Genomic DNA, 18,443 nt, shown 5'->3' with positions numbered 1-18,443 from the left:
ATAGTAGTATTCATTTACCTTTTAAAGCTATAGGTAAAGTGATTCTCTCTATTGAGAAATTGGATGGAGGATTATAATAAGGCCAGATGCCATGCAAATTAATTTTATTTGAAAGTCATGTACTCTTTCCCCTCATTGTGTATCGGCTGCTCTGCTGGGTAGTAGGATTTATTTAGAGAGAAATTAGTTCAGTCCTTATCCTCACAATACAGTAGAGAAGACAAGAAATAAATAGATAATTACAACACAGTGAGATATAGGTTCTAATATGGAATAAGTACAAGTTGCTATGACAACAAATCAGGCATTGGTCAGTAATTGATATCTATAATTAAATATGTACCAATGTAGAATAAAATACATAAATACATATACACAGTATTCCTAAAGAAATGATGAAAAGAATTAGAAATCAAAGCTTGAAACTTAGTCCGAAGTGAAAGGGAGGCAAAGTATTGGGCTTTTCTTGGAATTGTCCAGTTGCAGGTAGTGTGGAATCTATTCTCCTTTTCCACAACTGACCATGTTTCACCATGGCTATTGCACCTCCTTTGGCAGTGAAGTTATCCACAGAGCTTATCATTACTGAAGACATTTTTGATAATTTCCTGGAAATTGGAAAGATATTTGGATGAGTTTCAAATGAGAAGCATCTATTGAGAGAATTAAGTTTTCTTGGTCAAAGTCATTCGATATTAAATGGGAATAAATCAGTATAATTATTAAGCATGGTGTTTACTACATTTTGCTTAAATAATAAGGTATAATTGAAATGAAACTGATTATTTTTTTATATTATATGTCTCTCATAAAGTGTAGCTGAAGTCTTCTCCAAAAGAGAAATTCCAAAAATGTTGTTAGTAATGGCAGTCACATCCAGTGAGGAATAAAAGTTAACTATTCTTAATATTAATAGTAATTTTAAGTTTTGAATTTTAAGTTTTTAAGTTTCACACTCTTTCCCTCTTCCCATCCTCCCTTCATTTATTCTTAGGTTATCTTCTTACTTCCTAGTCATGCATTGCATAGCATGCAGATATTTAGAATTACAGAGTTAGGAGCTTGTTAAAATAGAAGAAGTTACTTTGAGTTACTTAGAATCTTGGCTTTGGGGAGTTTCATATAATGGATTTTTCTTATGTTATAACTTTTTAGTAGAAAATGACTCTAGGGCTTGATGGTAAAGATAAATAATTCATTACAGTCTTCCTACTTTAGGTGTATATGATATTTAAAGTGAATATGTTTTTATTTTTCATTTTGTTTTACAATTTTTCAACTTAGGGAAGAAAGATTATTTTTATACTATAAACTATATTATTTTAAACATTCTTAAAATTTTATGAAATGCCATATAATATCCATGTGTACTTCTGACATAGCTGTAACAGGATATCTTACCTGACTTGAAGAGATAAAATTTCTGAAAAACAAGGTTTACCTAGTGCATATGTTAGAAAAAGAGTTTGTCTTAGGTACTGTTGAAAAAAATTGAAATAATTACTAATAAAGTAGCCTTAACCTCCAAATTGTTATTATGTATCTTACTGAGGTTTCCTTTTGGTTATTTTTCAATCGAAACACTGATGTATGTATATTTGTGTTTTCTTTCAAAGGATATGTGGGATTAGTAAATCAAGCAATGACTTGCTATTTGAATAGCCTTTTGCAAACACTTTTTATGACTCCTGAATTTAGGAATGCATTATATAAGTGAGTATTCAAAACAACTATAAATAAAATTGATTCAAAAATGTTAATTTTTTTTTCCACTAATTTTAATTTTACCTTCTTGCACATTTTTGTAATGTATGGGGAATTTCTTCATCAGACACACCTTGAATGTGTTTTATGAGAACCAGGATCTTGTAAATACCCAGTTATTAAAAATTTGAGCAGAGAATTAGAAGTATATAGATGACAAAAGGATAAAATTGAAAAGATTTACATTTAGAGTGAAAATATTATTGTTTCCCTCATTTATAGCTTTAGCAACTTTATGAAGAAATAAATGTTAAGTGCTTTCTTTAACATATGTAACTCCTATATTTTAAAGATAAAGTATGAGTAAACTCATTTTTCCTTTTTTTTGTGTTGCTTTCAAGTAATTCTTGAAATTACTATAATACATATTACAAGTGCTTTGGGAACTTTAAATATTATTGGTTATATTGCTCAAACAACATGTATTACCTTTACATTTATCTACAGGTTTATTATTTGAATTTACTTGTAAAAGTTGACATGTTTTTCATTCAGCCCTACTGTTTTGTTACCCACTAGTGTTTATATTTCAGTTACGTGGTAGATAGGGAGGGAGTTTGAAATAAAGTCTTTGTTCTTTAGTAGTTTACAGATCTTTCCACAATGGCAATATGTGTATGCATGAAATAGTTTAAATAATATTTAAGCATAGCTAAATGCCATGAGAGTTAAATAAAAGGGATATTAATGAAACTTGGAGAAGTGATGTAGTGAAGGAAGGAAGTAGAACTTAAGGTGTAGGTCATGAAGCTAGGTATGATTTGGACAGGTTGAAAAGAAAGCTTTGCAGACAAGAAGACTTTAAAACAAAATCAAATAATAGTATTACTAGATGTTTTAGTAAGTATTAGGTGCTGTTTCTAGTACTTTATGTATTGACTCATTTAATTCTCACAGTAACCAGATGAATTAAGTACTACCGTTGTCCTCATTTTACAAAGGAGGTAATGGAAGGTTTAGAGACATTAAGTACTTTTACAAGGCTACACTGTTAGAATTGGCGCACCTATTAATAGTAGATGCCAGAATCCACTAGTACTTTACCTGTACTCTATCTTATGCTAAAAATTATGATATATTACAGGAACCTCCAGAATATCAGCATAAATGGAGTTTTTATCAGATTACTGAGAATTATGGTTAGGTAACACAGTCTAGAACCTGTCCTCAAAGCTGAATAGTCAGGTTGATGTACCTGCTTCTGGGAGTATTACATAAGAATGGGTATATCAAGAACCATGGGTTCTAATACCCTGAAAACGGTCTGTAAATTTATAGCACTGTGGAGAAGAGCAAGAGCATAGCCAGGGCTATATATTCAACAAACATATATTGGACACTTACTATATGTCAAGCACTTTTCTAGGCCTAGGGCTTACAGTAGTGAATAAGACAAGGTCCGTACTTAGAACTTTCTTAGGTAAGCTTAAATAAATAGGCTCATTTCATATAGTCATGTATACTATGAAGAAAATAAAGCAAGGTAATGTGGAAAGATAAACTGTCAAGAGGCAGGGTGGGGTAACAGATTCAGGTAAATGGTCAGGGAGGGCCTCTCTCAGGAAATACCAGGTGAATAGATTTCACAGGAAGCAGCTCTGTGAAGGAAGATCTGGGGGAAGAACATTCAAGGGGGAGAAAACCAGCAAATGCAAAAATCATTCGAGGAACAAAAGAAACCATTGTGACTGGGGCTCAGTTAATAAGGAGAGGAGTAATAGGTCGAAGAGGAAGGCCACATGCCTTGGAGATTGTACTGAAGTGTAGCAGATGGGAAACAAAGCCTGAGAGCACTGATGTTCTTTAATGTAGAACTAAGGAAGGGTTGGCTCCTTATAAGGCTGGAACCTACTGGCCTGAAGACAAGAAGTGAAGTGGGTACTCACATGAAAAAATAGGATTTTATTTGTTTGTTTCCTTCACTTGTATTAGTAGCCAAGACAGAATTTCACCACTTTAGATTTGGAGGCAGATAAGCAACCAGTTCAATACATTGTTTTAGGATAGCTTATATAGTCCAGTGTGCAGGATTGATTTGAAAGATAGGAAGCCCTGGAAGAATCTCTTATTATATCAGGCATAGATAAGAATAGTGATGGTTGCAGTGGTTATTATACTTAAGTTTGACAGCTGGTAGAATTTAGTGTCAAATTTTATTTATCAATAAACAAAAAGGAAGAATCAAATATGGCACCAAAGTTTCTAACTTAGGCGAACAGCATATACCAGCAAGATTTAAAACCTTTTGAGGTATTTGTAAACACAGGACTGAAAGATAGGTGAGAATTCAGTTTTCTATTACAGTAATTTCTCCCCACTGGTGAATTTCCTTTGCAAGAAATTTGAGCATACTCTATTTTAACTTCAGTATTCCCTCACAGCTACTAAGAGAATTTTATATCCCGTAAGTGTTGATTATAAATCTCTTCTGTAAAGGATAATAAGAAAAGGAAGGATTGAATATGGAAGAGGAGAGGGTTAAAGCAGATGTCAGATGAGTAGAGATGTTTATAGGGAAGCAAGCCTTGAAAAGAAAAAAATGCAATGCTTTACATTGACATCTGCAAAGCAGAGGGAGCTCACTATTTAAAAAGAAGAGCAAGGTCATATTTAACAATTTTTTCAAGTCAAAATCCAAACAAGATTGCAGTTGGTTGATAAGATTCTTTTAATCTGTTTCATCTTTTTTTTTTTTTTTTTTTGGTCCTTTTCCATCTTTTGCCCCCTTGAAATTTATTCCCTGAAAATACATGTTGCAAACTGATTTGTGCAGTAGTTTTTCACAGTTTGGGTTTTGATGGTTGCATGTCCATAGTGTCATTTAATATTGTGCTCCTGTTCCCTGTATTTTTTTTGCCAATTAATAATTAGAACAAGAATCTTGATCAGATTTGGGTTCAGTGATTACCTTTAAATGAGCTTTGCCTTTCATTCTTGAGAATTGTTGCCTTCATATGCCTTTTGTTAAATTTTAAATTTCTTCTGAATTTATAAATTAGAGAAAGACTGTTTTAATTAATTACTAATAGTTTCAATTCATATTCAAACTCTATAGCTACCAGAATTAGACCTTACATTATTATGATTTTGATGTTAACTATGCTTTAAAAAATAAAAAATATTTTATTAATAATTTTCAAACACTTCATTTTAATAGGTGGGAATTTGAAGAATCTGAAGAAGATCCAGTGACAAGTATCCCATACCAACTTCAAAGGCTTTTTGTTTTATTACAAACGAGCAAAAAGAGAGCAATTGAAACCACAGATGTTACCAGGAGCTTTGGATGGGATAGTAGCGAGGGTACTAATTCTCTTGTAATAAATGTTTCTGCTGTTTGAAGGAATTCTGGGAGATAATTTACAAACACAAAAAATATATTAACCAGTTTCATTATCATTACCTTAGACCTTTTTATTGCTTTTTTTCTAGTGTTTAAAAGTATCTTTTAAAAATTTACTTTAAATTTTTCATCAATTAAAATTTTCTTATAAAATGTTTGACTATACCGTATTTTTATGTGGTTGAACTAAATATTTAAAAGTTTGTTTTCTTTGTTTAATTCTGCAGTGAAAAATAATAGAAATAAATATGGTAGTACCATAAAGCATATGCTATTTGTAAAATGCTGAGATCTCTTGATTTTTTTCCTTGTGGTTAGCTTTTCATAGTTCTAATATATATTTTGTATATTTTTTTAACTTGGATCATTATTTTGTGTAGAATTTTCCTTGTTTCTGCCACTTTACTTTTAAGCAGCAAATATTTCATTACATTAAATTTCAATTAAATTTTATCTTAAAATAGCTTGGCAGCAACATGATGTACAAGAACTGTGCAGAGTCATGTTTGATGCCTTGGAGCAGAAATGGAAGCAAACAGAACAGGTAAATCCCTATCTCTAAAGCTGAAGCAAGGGCTGTAAGTGCTTTTTAATAAGTCATTCATTACCTTAAACTGACTTTTGTTCCATTGGAATCTTTTAAAGCTTGGGCAGGAGCCCAGTGGTTAGAGTACTGAATTGGTGAAATAAAGTACTAGATAGTTTCTTGCTTAGTCATTAATCAAGTCATAAAGATGCTCAGTAAACCACTGTTGACCCTAGTTTCCTTATCTTTAAAATAAGGAAGTTGGGCCATGTGCTCTAGCAGATCTTTTAACTCTAATTCAAATTTGGGGTTTTTGTTGATGTTACTTGGACAATATTTTCAGAAACTGTTAATTTTATGTCTTATAATCTGTAACACATTAGAAAATATATTCTTCACTCATTTTCCTCATTCTGACCAAGGAGATCTAGTGAAATGCTTTTCACATTTAGAATCCTCATTAATACAGCCCTATTCTTATCTAATGGAAGGAGGAAAAATTGGGGGTTGGATAGAAAGTTAGACAAATCATTGGGATGAGAAATTCAGGCTGAATTGGATGGGGCTCAGTACTGGGAGGGTTTATACTGGGTGTAGTGATAGAGGATAGAGAATCACAGGAATAAAAGAGGAAGAGTATAGAAGGTAACTTGGAGGATCTTCTCTCTGATTGGAACTATTGTGATAGCTTGGACCACAGATTTTCAAACTGCAGATCGTGATACATTACGAAATCATTTACTAGTGGGTCACTTAAAAAACATGGAATAGAATTAAAAAGTATAAGAGAGCATGTCATAAGTAAGGGTAGTATTTTATGAAACTTTTGTTACAGTTATATGTACTGGGTTGTGATATAAATGGGTTGCTATCAAAAATGTTTGGAAAACATTGGTTTGAAGCACTTTGAAATGCCCTCCCAGGTACAGAAGACATAATCATATATGATTGGGGTAGGTGATGGAAGAAGACTTTTGTTAGAATAGACAGAGAAAATGGATCCTAGTTTGAAGGCTTATAAGTCCTAGCATTAAAAGAGACATAAACTGTTGAAAGAGGTAAATTGTGGTATACTTTCCCTTATATTTGTTCTTAAGAGATAATTGGAAAAAAGTTTTAAGTTCATCTAGCGATCTTAGTTTCTCTACATAGTCTTTTGGGACTGTATTTTAGTAATGTTAAATAGATGGTATTAGGGGCTGTTTCTTCTTCATAGGTCTGAAGTTACCCTTCCTCCTTGTTACATCCCTCTCTGTGGGTCGACACTTCCATTAAGATCACCTGGGGCATTCCTACTGAGTTCCCAAGTTTTGGTACAAGAATCTTGAGGCAAGACATTCACATGGAGGGTCCTTACTTAGGGAATTATCTGCCTTCTTTGAGCTAGAAGAGTCCCATTTGGCTAAATTTGGGGACTAGGTGAGAGATCTATTCTTTCAGATGAGGGTATTTTGAGGGAGATGGATTTTAACATTTTTTGAATTTACATTTTAAAAATTGTAGTATATTTTTCTTAAAATGGTTTTATGTGTATTATTTTAAATTTAAAAGTCTGAGTTGCACCTTGAGCTAAAGGTTATGATTTTATAAATATATAATTGTGAGAGTAGTGATATGCATATGTAAAGCTATAAAAGTCATTTACTTAGATGTATAATAATCAACATTCCTAAAGTAATGGATTAGGATGAGAATACAGAGATAATAGTGCCATAAATTGGTAAGTGACTTCGTAAAAACCTATTTTAATAGTTAGGTTTTTTAGTGATGTGACAATTGAAATAGTAAAGTTTTGCACAATGACTCCAAAATTAGTATTAGTCTAATTTTATGGATTTAAAAAAAATAAGTTCCATCCATTTTTTTTCTGTAGAGTTTTAGAGAAATCTAATAGTAAGTCATTCTAAAGCTGTAACAGTAAATGTTATTATTCTTTTGAAACTCATTCTAAAAAAACATGAATTATGTTTTCAAACACTTTAAAAATATAAATATTCTTATTTTTAGGCTGATCTTATAAATGAACTATATCAAGGCAAACTGAAGGACTACGTGAGATGTCTGGAATGTGGTTATGAGGGCTGGAGAATCGACACATATCTTGATATTCCATTGGTCATCCGACCTTATGGGTCCAGCCAAGCATTTGCTAGTGTGGTGTGTACCTTTCAGCTGACTGCTTGTGTAACCATACACAGAATACATAATAGCACAGTGGTATAATCTGTTTTAAGGTAAGTATCATCCTAGATACGCCTTCTTGGGTTGTTTCATTCCTGCATTTTAACTAGTAAGATCTAGAAGATTTTTGGCCCCTCAGTGAGTCCTAATAGTGCATGTCTGAGGAAAAATGAATACAAATGTACTGCCTCATGGTTCAGTATTTTATTCTTTCTGATAGGTGATTAGATGATTTAAAATTTTTTATATATGCTTTTTTTGTGTGAGTTTTTTTTAAATTGAAAAGTATTTTTTATTTTTGGGGGGTTGTTTTGTTCCCTATACTTTTATATTTGGAAGAAGAGCCTCTTGTTTTTATGATAAAATCCACATTTTTTAAAGTGATGTCTCAATTCTAAGTATATAATTTAAAAATCATACATTGTAAAAGCACAGGTAATTTGAAGAATCAAAACTTTATATAATGAGCTTAATTATCCATATACCAAGTATATAATTGGGGGATTATCTAAGAACTCTTCATTCCTCCTCTTATCATCCATCCTTTAATTGCTTTTTGATAATTTTCTTATTGCTTATATATATATATATGTCATATATATATCTATTTACATATACAGAAGGAGAGTCATGGAAAAAATTAGGTTATTTTTAAAATTAGAGTATTTAGAAACATTAATTTGAACCTATTATGTGCCAAGAGAAGAGCACTGAATTAAACAGCTGAAGGAAGTAGAATTTCATCATGTTGTTTGGGTTTTATTTATGTTGTTTTTGAGCTGATCATGGCTCTTAGCTAAAATCTGTGTCTTTAAAGCTATTTCATACTTTATCCTCTAAAAAAGGTGCTTAAAGTATGGTTTAATCTTCTGGCCTCTTGGGCAATTGATTCCATTTGCTTTTTTTCCTGTTCTTCTATGACTATCAAGAAATATTTAGCAAGAAGTTATAGGATTGTGGGAATTCAAAGCATGCATGTAGTGAAAGGCCTCCCGTAAATAGTCAAAGATGAAACTTCCTTTTCTCCACCCTTTTTCATAAACAGTGGACTTTCTGCATATATTTTAAAAAACTTGTTAAATACTTGATAGTACCTTTTATAAACTGCCATTCTAGGCATATTAAGTTGACCTTGGTTTGAATGTAATTTTTTGTTTGCTTTTTTTTATTTCTTATTTTTCCTGCTCTGTGGGGTAGAAATGATAAATAAAAAATCATGGAATAAATTATTAACATTTGTCTTTCAAAGACTTATTTCCTTACTAATTTTTAAATATAGCGTTTCTTTGGCAAAATATACTAGGGAAAATTTTGGTAGTTCCCAAGTATTTTTTGAGGTATTGTTCTGTCTACTAAACAATACTTTTTATGAAAGATGTTTTTTATATATACTTTCAATTTAGTTTTTTTACATATTAATTAAATGCTTAGGAAGCTAGTTTTATTTCTGTTGTTACTGAGCAGAAAAAATTGCTTACCTAAATCTTAATGTCATTGTTTATTCATCTGCTGATTTGCCACCACTCCCTTGAGTATAGTGGACATATCATCAGTGGAGTGACAGGGAGGATAGATTTGGAGAAGTGCAAAAAGCTATATTTCTAAATGAAATTTTCCAAAGTTAGTATCCTTCATTTTCCACAGATGTGTTGGTAGTGGTGGTTCAGTGAGAAGTGGCAGTTAGAACTATGAAGCAGTATTTAAGCAGGTTTATAATACACATGCGCTAATAGGGCTTGCAAAAGGGAACCTAAAACTTCTTAGACTTTGCTGGGATCTCCTGAGGGAAATTACAGCAGGTAAAACTACCCAAGATAGTGGTTCTAGGAGGATACTTACTACCATTAGAGAACTTTAGTTAGAGGTAAGTGATTTCCATTATTTTTATAATTGAAACCTATAACTTTATACATCTTGGTCCACAGAAATCATCATACAGCACTTCAATAGCCTTATATCACTGCTTGCCATTGTGTATTTTGTTAATGCAATGTGTTTTAAAAATAGTTTGGTATAAATGTGGATTGTAAAAATCTAGTTAAAAGCAGCATTATAAAATATTTCATTCAGAATATATATATTTATCATATATATATATGTAATTGGTCTTAATTTGAAATAGACTATCTTTAAGTGCATTGTCCTACCTTTATTAGTAGACTCTGGTTTTTCTGTTTTACTGGATTATATGCATACATAAACACAAATACGTAAACACACAGATGCAACTTTGATGGTTATATGTTCTGTTTATTATATGTTCTGTTCAATGAGTCACAGTATTATGGATATATGTATCAGTAAGAGTAACCTGTTGTTTTAATTTCAGACAATTAAGTGTGAGGTTTTGTTAAAAATCAGTGTGTTTTGTTTTGTTTTTAACCTTCATCTGAAAATTTTTCATCCAGTTCTGTAGTTTTGTTTCCACGCTTAAGTAAATCAATTTGACAGTAATATATTTATGATTAAAATATAAATGAAATTATCCCCCACCTAATTGATCACTATAACATCTATAACAAGATTTTCAGGATCTTATTTCTGCATGATTGACAGCAAACTATTTTCTATAATGAGTGCCAGGAGTCTCCTATAATTTAAAAAAAAAAAAAAGGTTTCATCATAATATTATCTTTGTTGAATTAGTTTTTAGATATTAATGTATGATATTTATTCAAGTTTCTAGCCTTCATTCTCCCTTGCCACATAGGGAATCTATATTTAAGGGCTCTTCTGCCATTCTCTGTCTCTCAGATTAAGTTTTCTTGAACACTAGTTTCCCAAAAGATTTAATAGATGTTCTAGAGGATGCTTCTTTTATTAAATACATATGGAAAATTCTGTAACTGTAATCCTCTTCAGGAAGTTCATAGTAAATATTTTATTTTAAATGCCCTAATGATTCCTGTAGAGAAATCTGTTTTACACTATTTAACCTAGAATTGTCTTTCTCTATGAAATATCTGTTAATATCTCAAGGGACACTAGGAATCTGAGAAATACATTTTGGGAACCTCTGCATTAGATGAAAGAGATGTAGGGAACATCTTGCTCTGATAAGGTAATAGTTATGTCCTTGGGATACTGATGGGGAGTGAGAATACTAAAATACATGTTATAACTTCCTCTTGTTTTACCTATTTTGTAGGTAAAAATTAATATCAGCTGAAGAAGAATTACTTGTATTAGTCCTTTAAAACATTTTTATTCTTAATGATTTATTAGGTAATTATAATTTTCTGTATTCCTTGATTAGACCTATCAATATAAAACCATTATCTCTGAATGTCAGAATTAAAGTAACCTTGAATCTGTTTATTGCCAAAAAATTTGAGAATGTGCTAGTATAAGGGAATAGTCCTAAATACATTCAAGTGATACATAGAAATTGGAAATTAAATTTTATGTTGGTTATGTAGCCAGTGTTTCATAAATTAAAGAAAAATAACAGTCTCTTAGGTTTAATTATCTAGGAAAATTAAAGTTCTTTTCTATTTGAGTAAAATTTTAGTTAACTATTTTTATGGTTATCTTTGGTCACACAGCATATTTATTAAGTGCCTGCTCTGTTGCACACACTGCTAGGCTTTTTTCCCTCTGATATTATTGTGATAACACACATATATACATATATATGTGTGTTATATATATATAACTTATATATAACTTATAATTGCTCTTTTAACCATTTTGTGTGCACAGTTCAGTGGCATTTATTACATTCACAATGTTATACAACCATCACCACCATCCATTATTGTCATTATTTAACAGGATATTTTAATTCTTTTACTGGATAAGTACATTTAAAAACTGTTTATTATGACAAAATGCGTTGCTCAAAAGTTTGAAATTGGGTTTGGTTGCATACTTCCATATAATGCCTTTGGAAAGAGAAGATTATGTAATAGCAAGCCCTTACTTCCCTGAAGTAAACATAGTTTGAGTATTTTAACATTTTGAATGGAAAATTCTTAAGTTAGTGAGTTTATGAAATCAAAAGAGTTTAATATACTCAATTTAATATATAAGTCTTACCTTGATTTAACAGGTGATTTGGATATTCTTATATGACTGGCTTAGACTGGCTTAGCCATCTAGCTCATTTGATTGGAGGAGTGGCCTAGATTTGTCCAAATATATAAGCATCACATTAAGAAAAATCTGTTCCAGGGACTCTACCCTCATTTTTTAGGAATTTTTGTTTGGACTTATTGGGAATCAGTTTAAAAGTAGGGATTTCTGATTCCAGGAAGGTGGGATAGATGTACATTGCTTTATTCCTTCCACTAGAACAACTGAAAATCCTGAACATTTTTTATAAAATAAATATAAAATTCTGAAGGGTGGAGAGAAGGAGGCGTACAGATTAGGAACTTTGGGACCCAAGGGATGGCATGGTAATGAGTGCCTTGGATTTGCTTTTTGAATATTATACTCCAAAGCTGGAGCTGAAGAAGCTGGCAGTCTGGAACCAGCAACAAGCACAGACTAAAACGCTTTTTAAAAAGCCTGTACTCTCTGCCAAAGACCAAGCAAAGGGGCAGCCTAGCAAGTCACAAAAGTTTTAGACAATAACCACTGTGCTCCAGCCAAACACCACAGAAAAAACCGTGATCCCACTCCAAACCATGCCAGCAAATGCTAAATGGGGAGCTTAGGTGTCTACCTTCATGAAGTTGTAACAAGGCATTCCAACCCCTCCACTGGGGTGGTTTCAGAGAAAGCTGAGAAAGGAACCAGGATTTTAATCCAGGATTGGCTCTAATGAATCTTTCTATCCCCCTGGGTCTTTGTCAGTAGAGATCACATGGAAATCCTGACCTTATGCTCCAACCAAGAAGCCTCTTTCCCTTCTCATCGGGGTTATGTCAAAGAAGGCATAGTAGAGACTGAGGACTTTAACCACTTCCTGGCAATGATGAGTCTCCTCCCCTCTTGGTATCAGTAGAGGTCATGAAGGGAGCAGAAACGAGGCACTCCTGCTCCTGACAGCCAGGTGGGATCAGCAGAGACCCATTCAAGGGCTGGAATTCCTACCCTAAACCAGCAGAAATCAGGAGGCCTTCCCCCAATCAGATGTCAACAGATGTCAGTTGAGAAACCTGGATTTCTATCCCCACCTGATTGTAACAAAGCAGCAGTCCCTTCCCCAGCTTGAGGAGTAACAAAGGAAGTCATCTAAAACAGAAGATACACATAGGATCCAGAGTCTCATAATACCCAAAAGGTTTAGATTTCAATAAAAAGTCACTTATTATACTAAGAACCAGGAAAATCTGATATGAATGAAAAAAGACAAATATTAGACACAAACACCAAAATGACAGATGTTAAAATTTGCTAAATATTTTAAACCAACAATCATAAAAATACTTTATTTAGTAAATCCAAAACCATTTTACAAAAATGAAACGATAATCTCAGCAAAGAAATAGCAGATAAAAAGAAGAACCAAATGGAAATATTAGAACTAAAAAACATAATAACTGAAATTAAAAAAAAAAAATCCGTGGTTATGCTCAGTAGCAGAATGAAGGCAACATCAAAAAGAATCAGTGATCTTGAAGATAGAATATTCTATCTTCTATAGATAGATTAATCTAAACAGGAGAAAAAAATAGTTTTTTTAAAAAAGGTCGTCAGAGACCTATAGGAATATAATAAAAGATCTAATAGTTGTGTCGTCAGAGTCCTGAAAGGAGAAGAGAAAGAAGCTGGGCTGAAAAAGTACTCAAAGAAACAATTGCTGAAAACTTCCTAAATTTTGTAAAAAGCATGAACTCATAAATCTGAAAGTGAACCCCAGATAGGAAAAGCCCAAAGAATTCTACAAGTCCAATTATAATCAAATTTCTGAAAACTCAAGACAGAAAGTATCTTGAAAACAAGAGTAAAAAAAACCTTATATATAGGAGAAAAACTTTTTATTTACTATTAATGGAATTCTCAACAGAAATTATGAAGGCCGGAGGAGTTGGGACACATTTTTCCAAGTGCTGAAAAAAATAACTGTCAACCCAGAGTTCTGTATCCAATGAAAATGTCCTTCAGGAATGAAGGAAAAATCAAGACATTCTCAGATGAAGGAATGCTTAGAAAATATTTCACCAGCAAACCTAGCCCCCAAAAAAAATGGTGTAAAGAAATTCTCTAAACAGAAAGGAAATGATTTTAAAAATGCATCAAGCTTCTGTTCAGCAAGAAGGAAGAACACTGGGCAAGCAAAAATATGGCTACCCTAGAATTTTCTTCCCTGGTTTCTAAATAATTGATTTTTGAACCAAAATTATAACAGTGTCTGTGGTTCTAAATATATGTAGAGGAAATATTTTAGACAGTTATAAATGGGAGGATAAAATGATGTAAATGGGGGAGCGGTTAAGATTTCTGCGTTTCATTCAAAATGGTAAAATGATGATACCAGTAGACTGATGTTACATGTATATACCTGTGTAATACCTGGACCAACCACTACAAAAGAAGTATATGCAAAACACTATATATAAATGTTTAAAAAGAATTCAAATAACCACAGGAAGGCAAGAAAAAGAGAACAAATAAAAAATCAAGAGAACAAACAGAAATAAAATGGCAGGTATTGTAGAGTGGAAACAAAATAAACGACCCAACTTTATGCTGTTCTACAAAAAAACTCACTTCAAGTATATTGATATAGGTAGGATGAAAGTAAAAAGATACAAGACAACTTATCATGCAAACATGAATCACAATAAATCAGGAGCAGTGGCTATATTAATATCAAGTATGTTTTAGAACAAATGGTATTACTAGACACAGGGAGGAACATTATATAATGATAAAGGGTCAATCTACTAAGAAGACATAGCAGTCCTAAACATGTGTGCACCAAATAACAGGTGTAAAATATATGAAGCAAAAACTGATAAAAATGAAAGGAGAAATAGACATATCCACAATTATAGTTGGAAATTTAAATATGCCTCTCTCAACAAATGATAGAACAAGTATAAGAAATATCAGCAAGATGTAGAACACACCACCATCAACCAACAGGATCTAATCAACATTTACAAAGCACTCTACCCAACAACAACAGAATAGATGGTCTTCTTAGGTTCACATGGATACCAAAAACAGCCATATCATGGCTATAAAATAAGCTTCAACAAATATAAAGACTTAAAATCACAAGAGAGTATGTTCTCTAATCACAGTGGAAACAGTTAAGAAATCAGTAACAGAAAGATTACAGGAAAATCTCCAAATACTTGGAAACTAAACAATATACCTCTTAATAATCAATGGGTCAAAGAGCAAGTCTGAAGAGAAAAATTTTTTAAAAAGCTTTGAAAATGAGAATATAAAATAAAAATTAATGAAATACAGCGATAGCAGTGCTGAGAGGGAAACTTATAGCACTGAATGGTTATATTTTTGAAAAGGAAAGGTTAAAAATTGATAAACTAAGCTACCACCTAACCTAGAAAAAGAAGAGCAAAATAAATGCAAAGCAAGCAGGAGGTAGTCAAGAGCAGAAATCAGTAAAATTGAAAACAAGTACAATAGAGAGAATCAAATAAAAGAAAGAGCTGATACTTTTAAAAGATCAATAAAATTGAAAAACCTTAGCAATACTGACAAAGATAAGAAGACACAAATTTCTAATATCAGGAATGAAATAAGGGATCACATTACAGACCTCCACATATCAAAAGGATAATAAGAATACAATGAAGGATTCTGTAAGCATCAATTTGACAACTTAGATGAAATTGACCAATCCTTGAAAAGCACAGTCTACTACAACTCACCCAATATGAATTAGATAATTTGAATACCCCTATAACAAATACAGGCCATTAACATTTTGTCATAACTTATAAAATTGTGTGGGGCAAAGTGTAAACCATAAACTATAGCCCATGGATAATAGCAATGCTTCATTCAATATGTGTTCATCAATTGTAACAAATGTCCCACACTAATGAAAGATTGTTGTTAATGTGGAAAAGTGTGGGAGGGGAGGGAATGGGGGGGGTGGCGTATGGGAATCCCCTATATTTTTTATATAACATTTGTGTAATCTAAAGCTTCTTTAAAAATAAGTTAAAAAATAAAAAGAATTAACACCAATTTTTAAACAATCTCTTCCAAAATTATTAGCAGAGGAGGGAACCCAAGCTATTTATATCTTGGTACTAAATCAAAGACAGTAGAATAAAAGAGAACACTATGACCAATATCCCATATGGACCTAGAGGGGAAAATCCTTAAAAAAATACATACAGATAAAATTAAACAACATCCGAATATGATTATGCACCATGATCAACTGGGGTGCTTCCAGGGGTTCAAGGCTGATTTCACTGAGGATGTCGAGACTGTCAAGACAAGGATTTCTACTCTCACCACGTACATAGTACTGTAAGTCCTAGCCAGAACAGTAAGACAAGAATGGAAGTAAAAAGCATACCAATTGGAGAGGAAAAAATAAAATTGTCCCTAATTTTAGATGACATGATTGTCTATGTAAAAAATCCCAAGGCATCTGCAAAAAAACTCCTAAAACTAAGAAGTTAATTCAACAAAGTAGCAGCAGGATCCAAGGAAAACATTAATTAAAATCAATTGCATTTCTAAATACTACTACTAATGGACATGTAGAAATTGACGCTAAAAGTATAATACCATTTACAATTGTACAAAAAAAAAATACTTCATTGTAAATCCAATTAAAAGAGTACTGGATCTATGTGCTAAAACATATATAACTGGAAACAAAGATTTAAATAAATGGAATAAATGGAGAGACATTCTGTGCACACTGATTATATGATTTAACATAGTACAGTTACCATTTCTTCCCAAAATTATGCATAGGTTTAGCATAATTTCTATCAAGATCCAGCAACAATTTTGAGGATATACTCAAAAACTCATTCCTCATTCTAAAATTTATGTAGGGAGACAAAGGTACTAGATTAGCCAAAGCTATTTTGAAATAGAAGAATAAAATGAGAGGAATCAGTCTACCTGATTTCAAGGTATTATATAGCTACATAATACTTGCAGTGTCATGTTGGTGGATGGTTAGACACAAAGATCAGTGAAACAAAATAGAGAACACAGAAATAGACTCATACAATATGCCCAACTGATTTCTGAGGGACACAGAAGTAACTCAGTGGAGTAAGCAGATGATGCTGGAGCAATTAGTCATTGATATGCACAAAAATGAGCATCAACTTATACCTTAAACCTTATACAAAAATGAACTCAAAATGAATCAAAGTGTAAAATGAAAAACTAAAGTTCTGAGATGTAACATGAAAAGCACAGTCCATAAAAGGGAAAATTAATCATTTGGAGCTCATCAAAATAAAAAATATTTACTCTGAAAGCCCATTTGAAGATGATGAAAAGATGATCTACACACTGGGAGAAAATATTTGCAAACCCCTATCTAACAAAATTAGTACTATCTAGAATATATAAAAACTCTAAAAAAAAAAAAAAACAGTAAATAAACCCAAACAATCCAGTTAGAAAATGGACAAAAGATAGGAACAGCATTTCATCAAAGAATATGTACTGATGTCATGTAAACATAGGAAAAGATGTTCAACATTATTAGCTGTTAGAAAAATGCAAATTCAAACCACAATGAAGTTTTCTATTTAGTAGAATGGCTAAAATAATAAATAGTGGCTGCAATAAATGTTGGTGATAATGTGGAAAAACTTATATCGCACATTGCTGGTGGGATTGTAAAATGGTACAGGCAGTTTCTTATAAAACTAAAAATGCAATTAACATGTAACCCGTCAGTGGCACTCTGTCATTTATCCCAGAAAAGTAAAAACTTATGCTCACACAAATGCCTATACATGAATGTTATCAATTAACTTTATTTGTAATATCCAAAACCTGAAATTAGCCCACATGCCCTTCAAAAAGCAAATGGTTTGAGAAACTGGTATATACATACCATGAAATACTACTTAGCAATAAAATGAAATGAATCTGTCCATTTAGATGACTCTCCAGGAGATTATGCTGAGTGAAGAAAGCCAATCCTAGAAGGTTACTATTTGATTCCACTTTTGGAATGTCAGACTTTTAGAAATGGGAAAGAGACTAGTCATTGTCAGAGCTTATAAATTTGTGGGATAAGGGAGCTGGGGAAGTGTTTGTTGTGGTAATAAAGGGATAACATGAGCATCCTTGATACATGAACCAATACACGTGATAAAATTGTATAGAATTTAATACATACACAAATGAATACACTAAGTGATGAATGATATCAGTGGTTGTATCATTGTTAACACCTGAATGTGATATTATACAATAGTTTTCCAAAATGTTACCATTGGCAGAAACATAAAGTGTATTAAAAATCTCTAATTTCTAATTTCATTGTGCTATTATATACACACACACATAACATAAAAGTTACTAATTTTTTTACCATTTTTATGTATATGATTCAGTGGAATTAATTGCATTCACAGTGTTGTGTAACTATCACACCATATATTTCTAAAATATTTTCATCACACTAAATAGGAATTCTGTATCCATTAGGCAGTAACTCCCCAATCCCCTCTGACTCCAGCTTCTAGTAACCTCTATTCTTTCTGT

At 32.1% G+C, this 18,443-nt stretch overlaps 1 protein-coding gene across 4 annotated transcripts in view; it reads left to right on the top strand.

Moving 5' to 3' along the window:
* Window positions 1–18,443, top strand: part of USP47 (ubiquitin specific peptidase 47) — a 145,963-nt gene that overhangs the window by 72,286 nt on the left and 55,234 nt on the right. For all 4 annotated transcript variants that reach the window (XM_058305727.2, XM_071218213.1, XM_058305726.2 and 1 more), the window contains 4 exons: window positions 1,617–1,713; window positions 4,922–5,067; window positions 5,572–5,651; window positions 7,641–7,790. In XM_058305727.2, the coding sequence (XP_058161710.1) occupies window positions 1,617–1,713; window positions 4,922–5,067; window positions 5,572–5,651; window positions 7,641–7,790 (473 nt within the window). The remainder of the gene's footprint in view (window positions 1–1,616; window positions 1,714–4,921; window positions 5,068–5,571; window positions 5,652–7,640; window positions 7,791–18,443) is intronic.

This window comes from Dasypus novemcinctus, chromosome 10 (genome assembly GCF_030445035.2).
Source record: "Dasypus novemcinctus isolate mDasNov1 chromosome 10, mDasNov1.1.hap2, whole genome shotgun sequence".
Lineage (NCBI taxonomy): Eukaryota > Metazoa > Chordata > Mammalia > Cingulata > Dasypodidae > Dasypus > Dasypus novemcinctus.
This window is presented reverse-complemented; position numbering and strand designations above follow the sequence as displayed.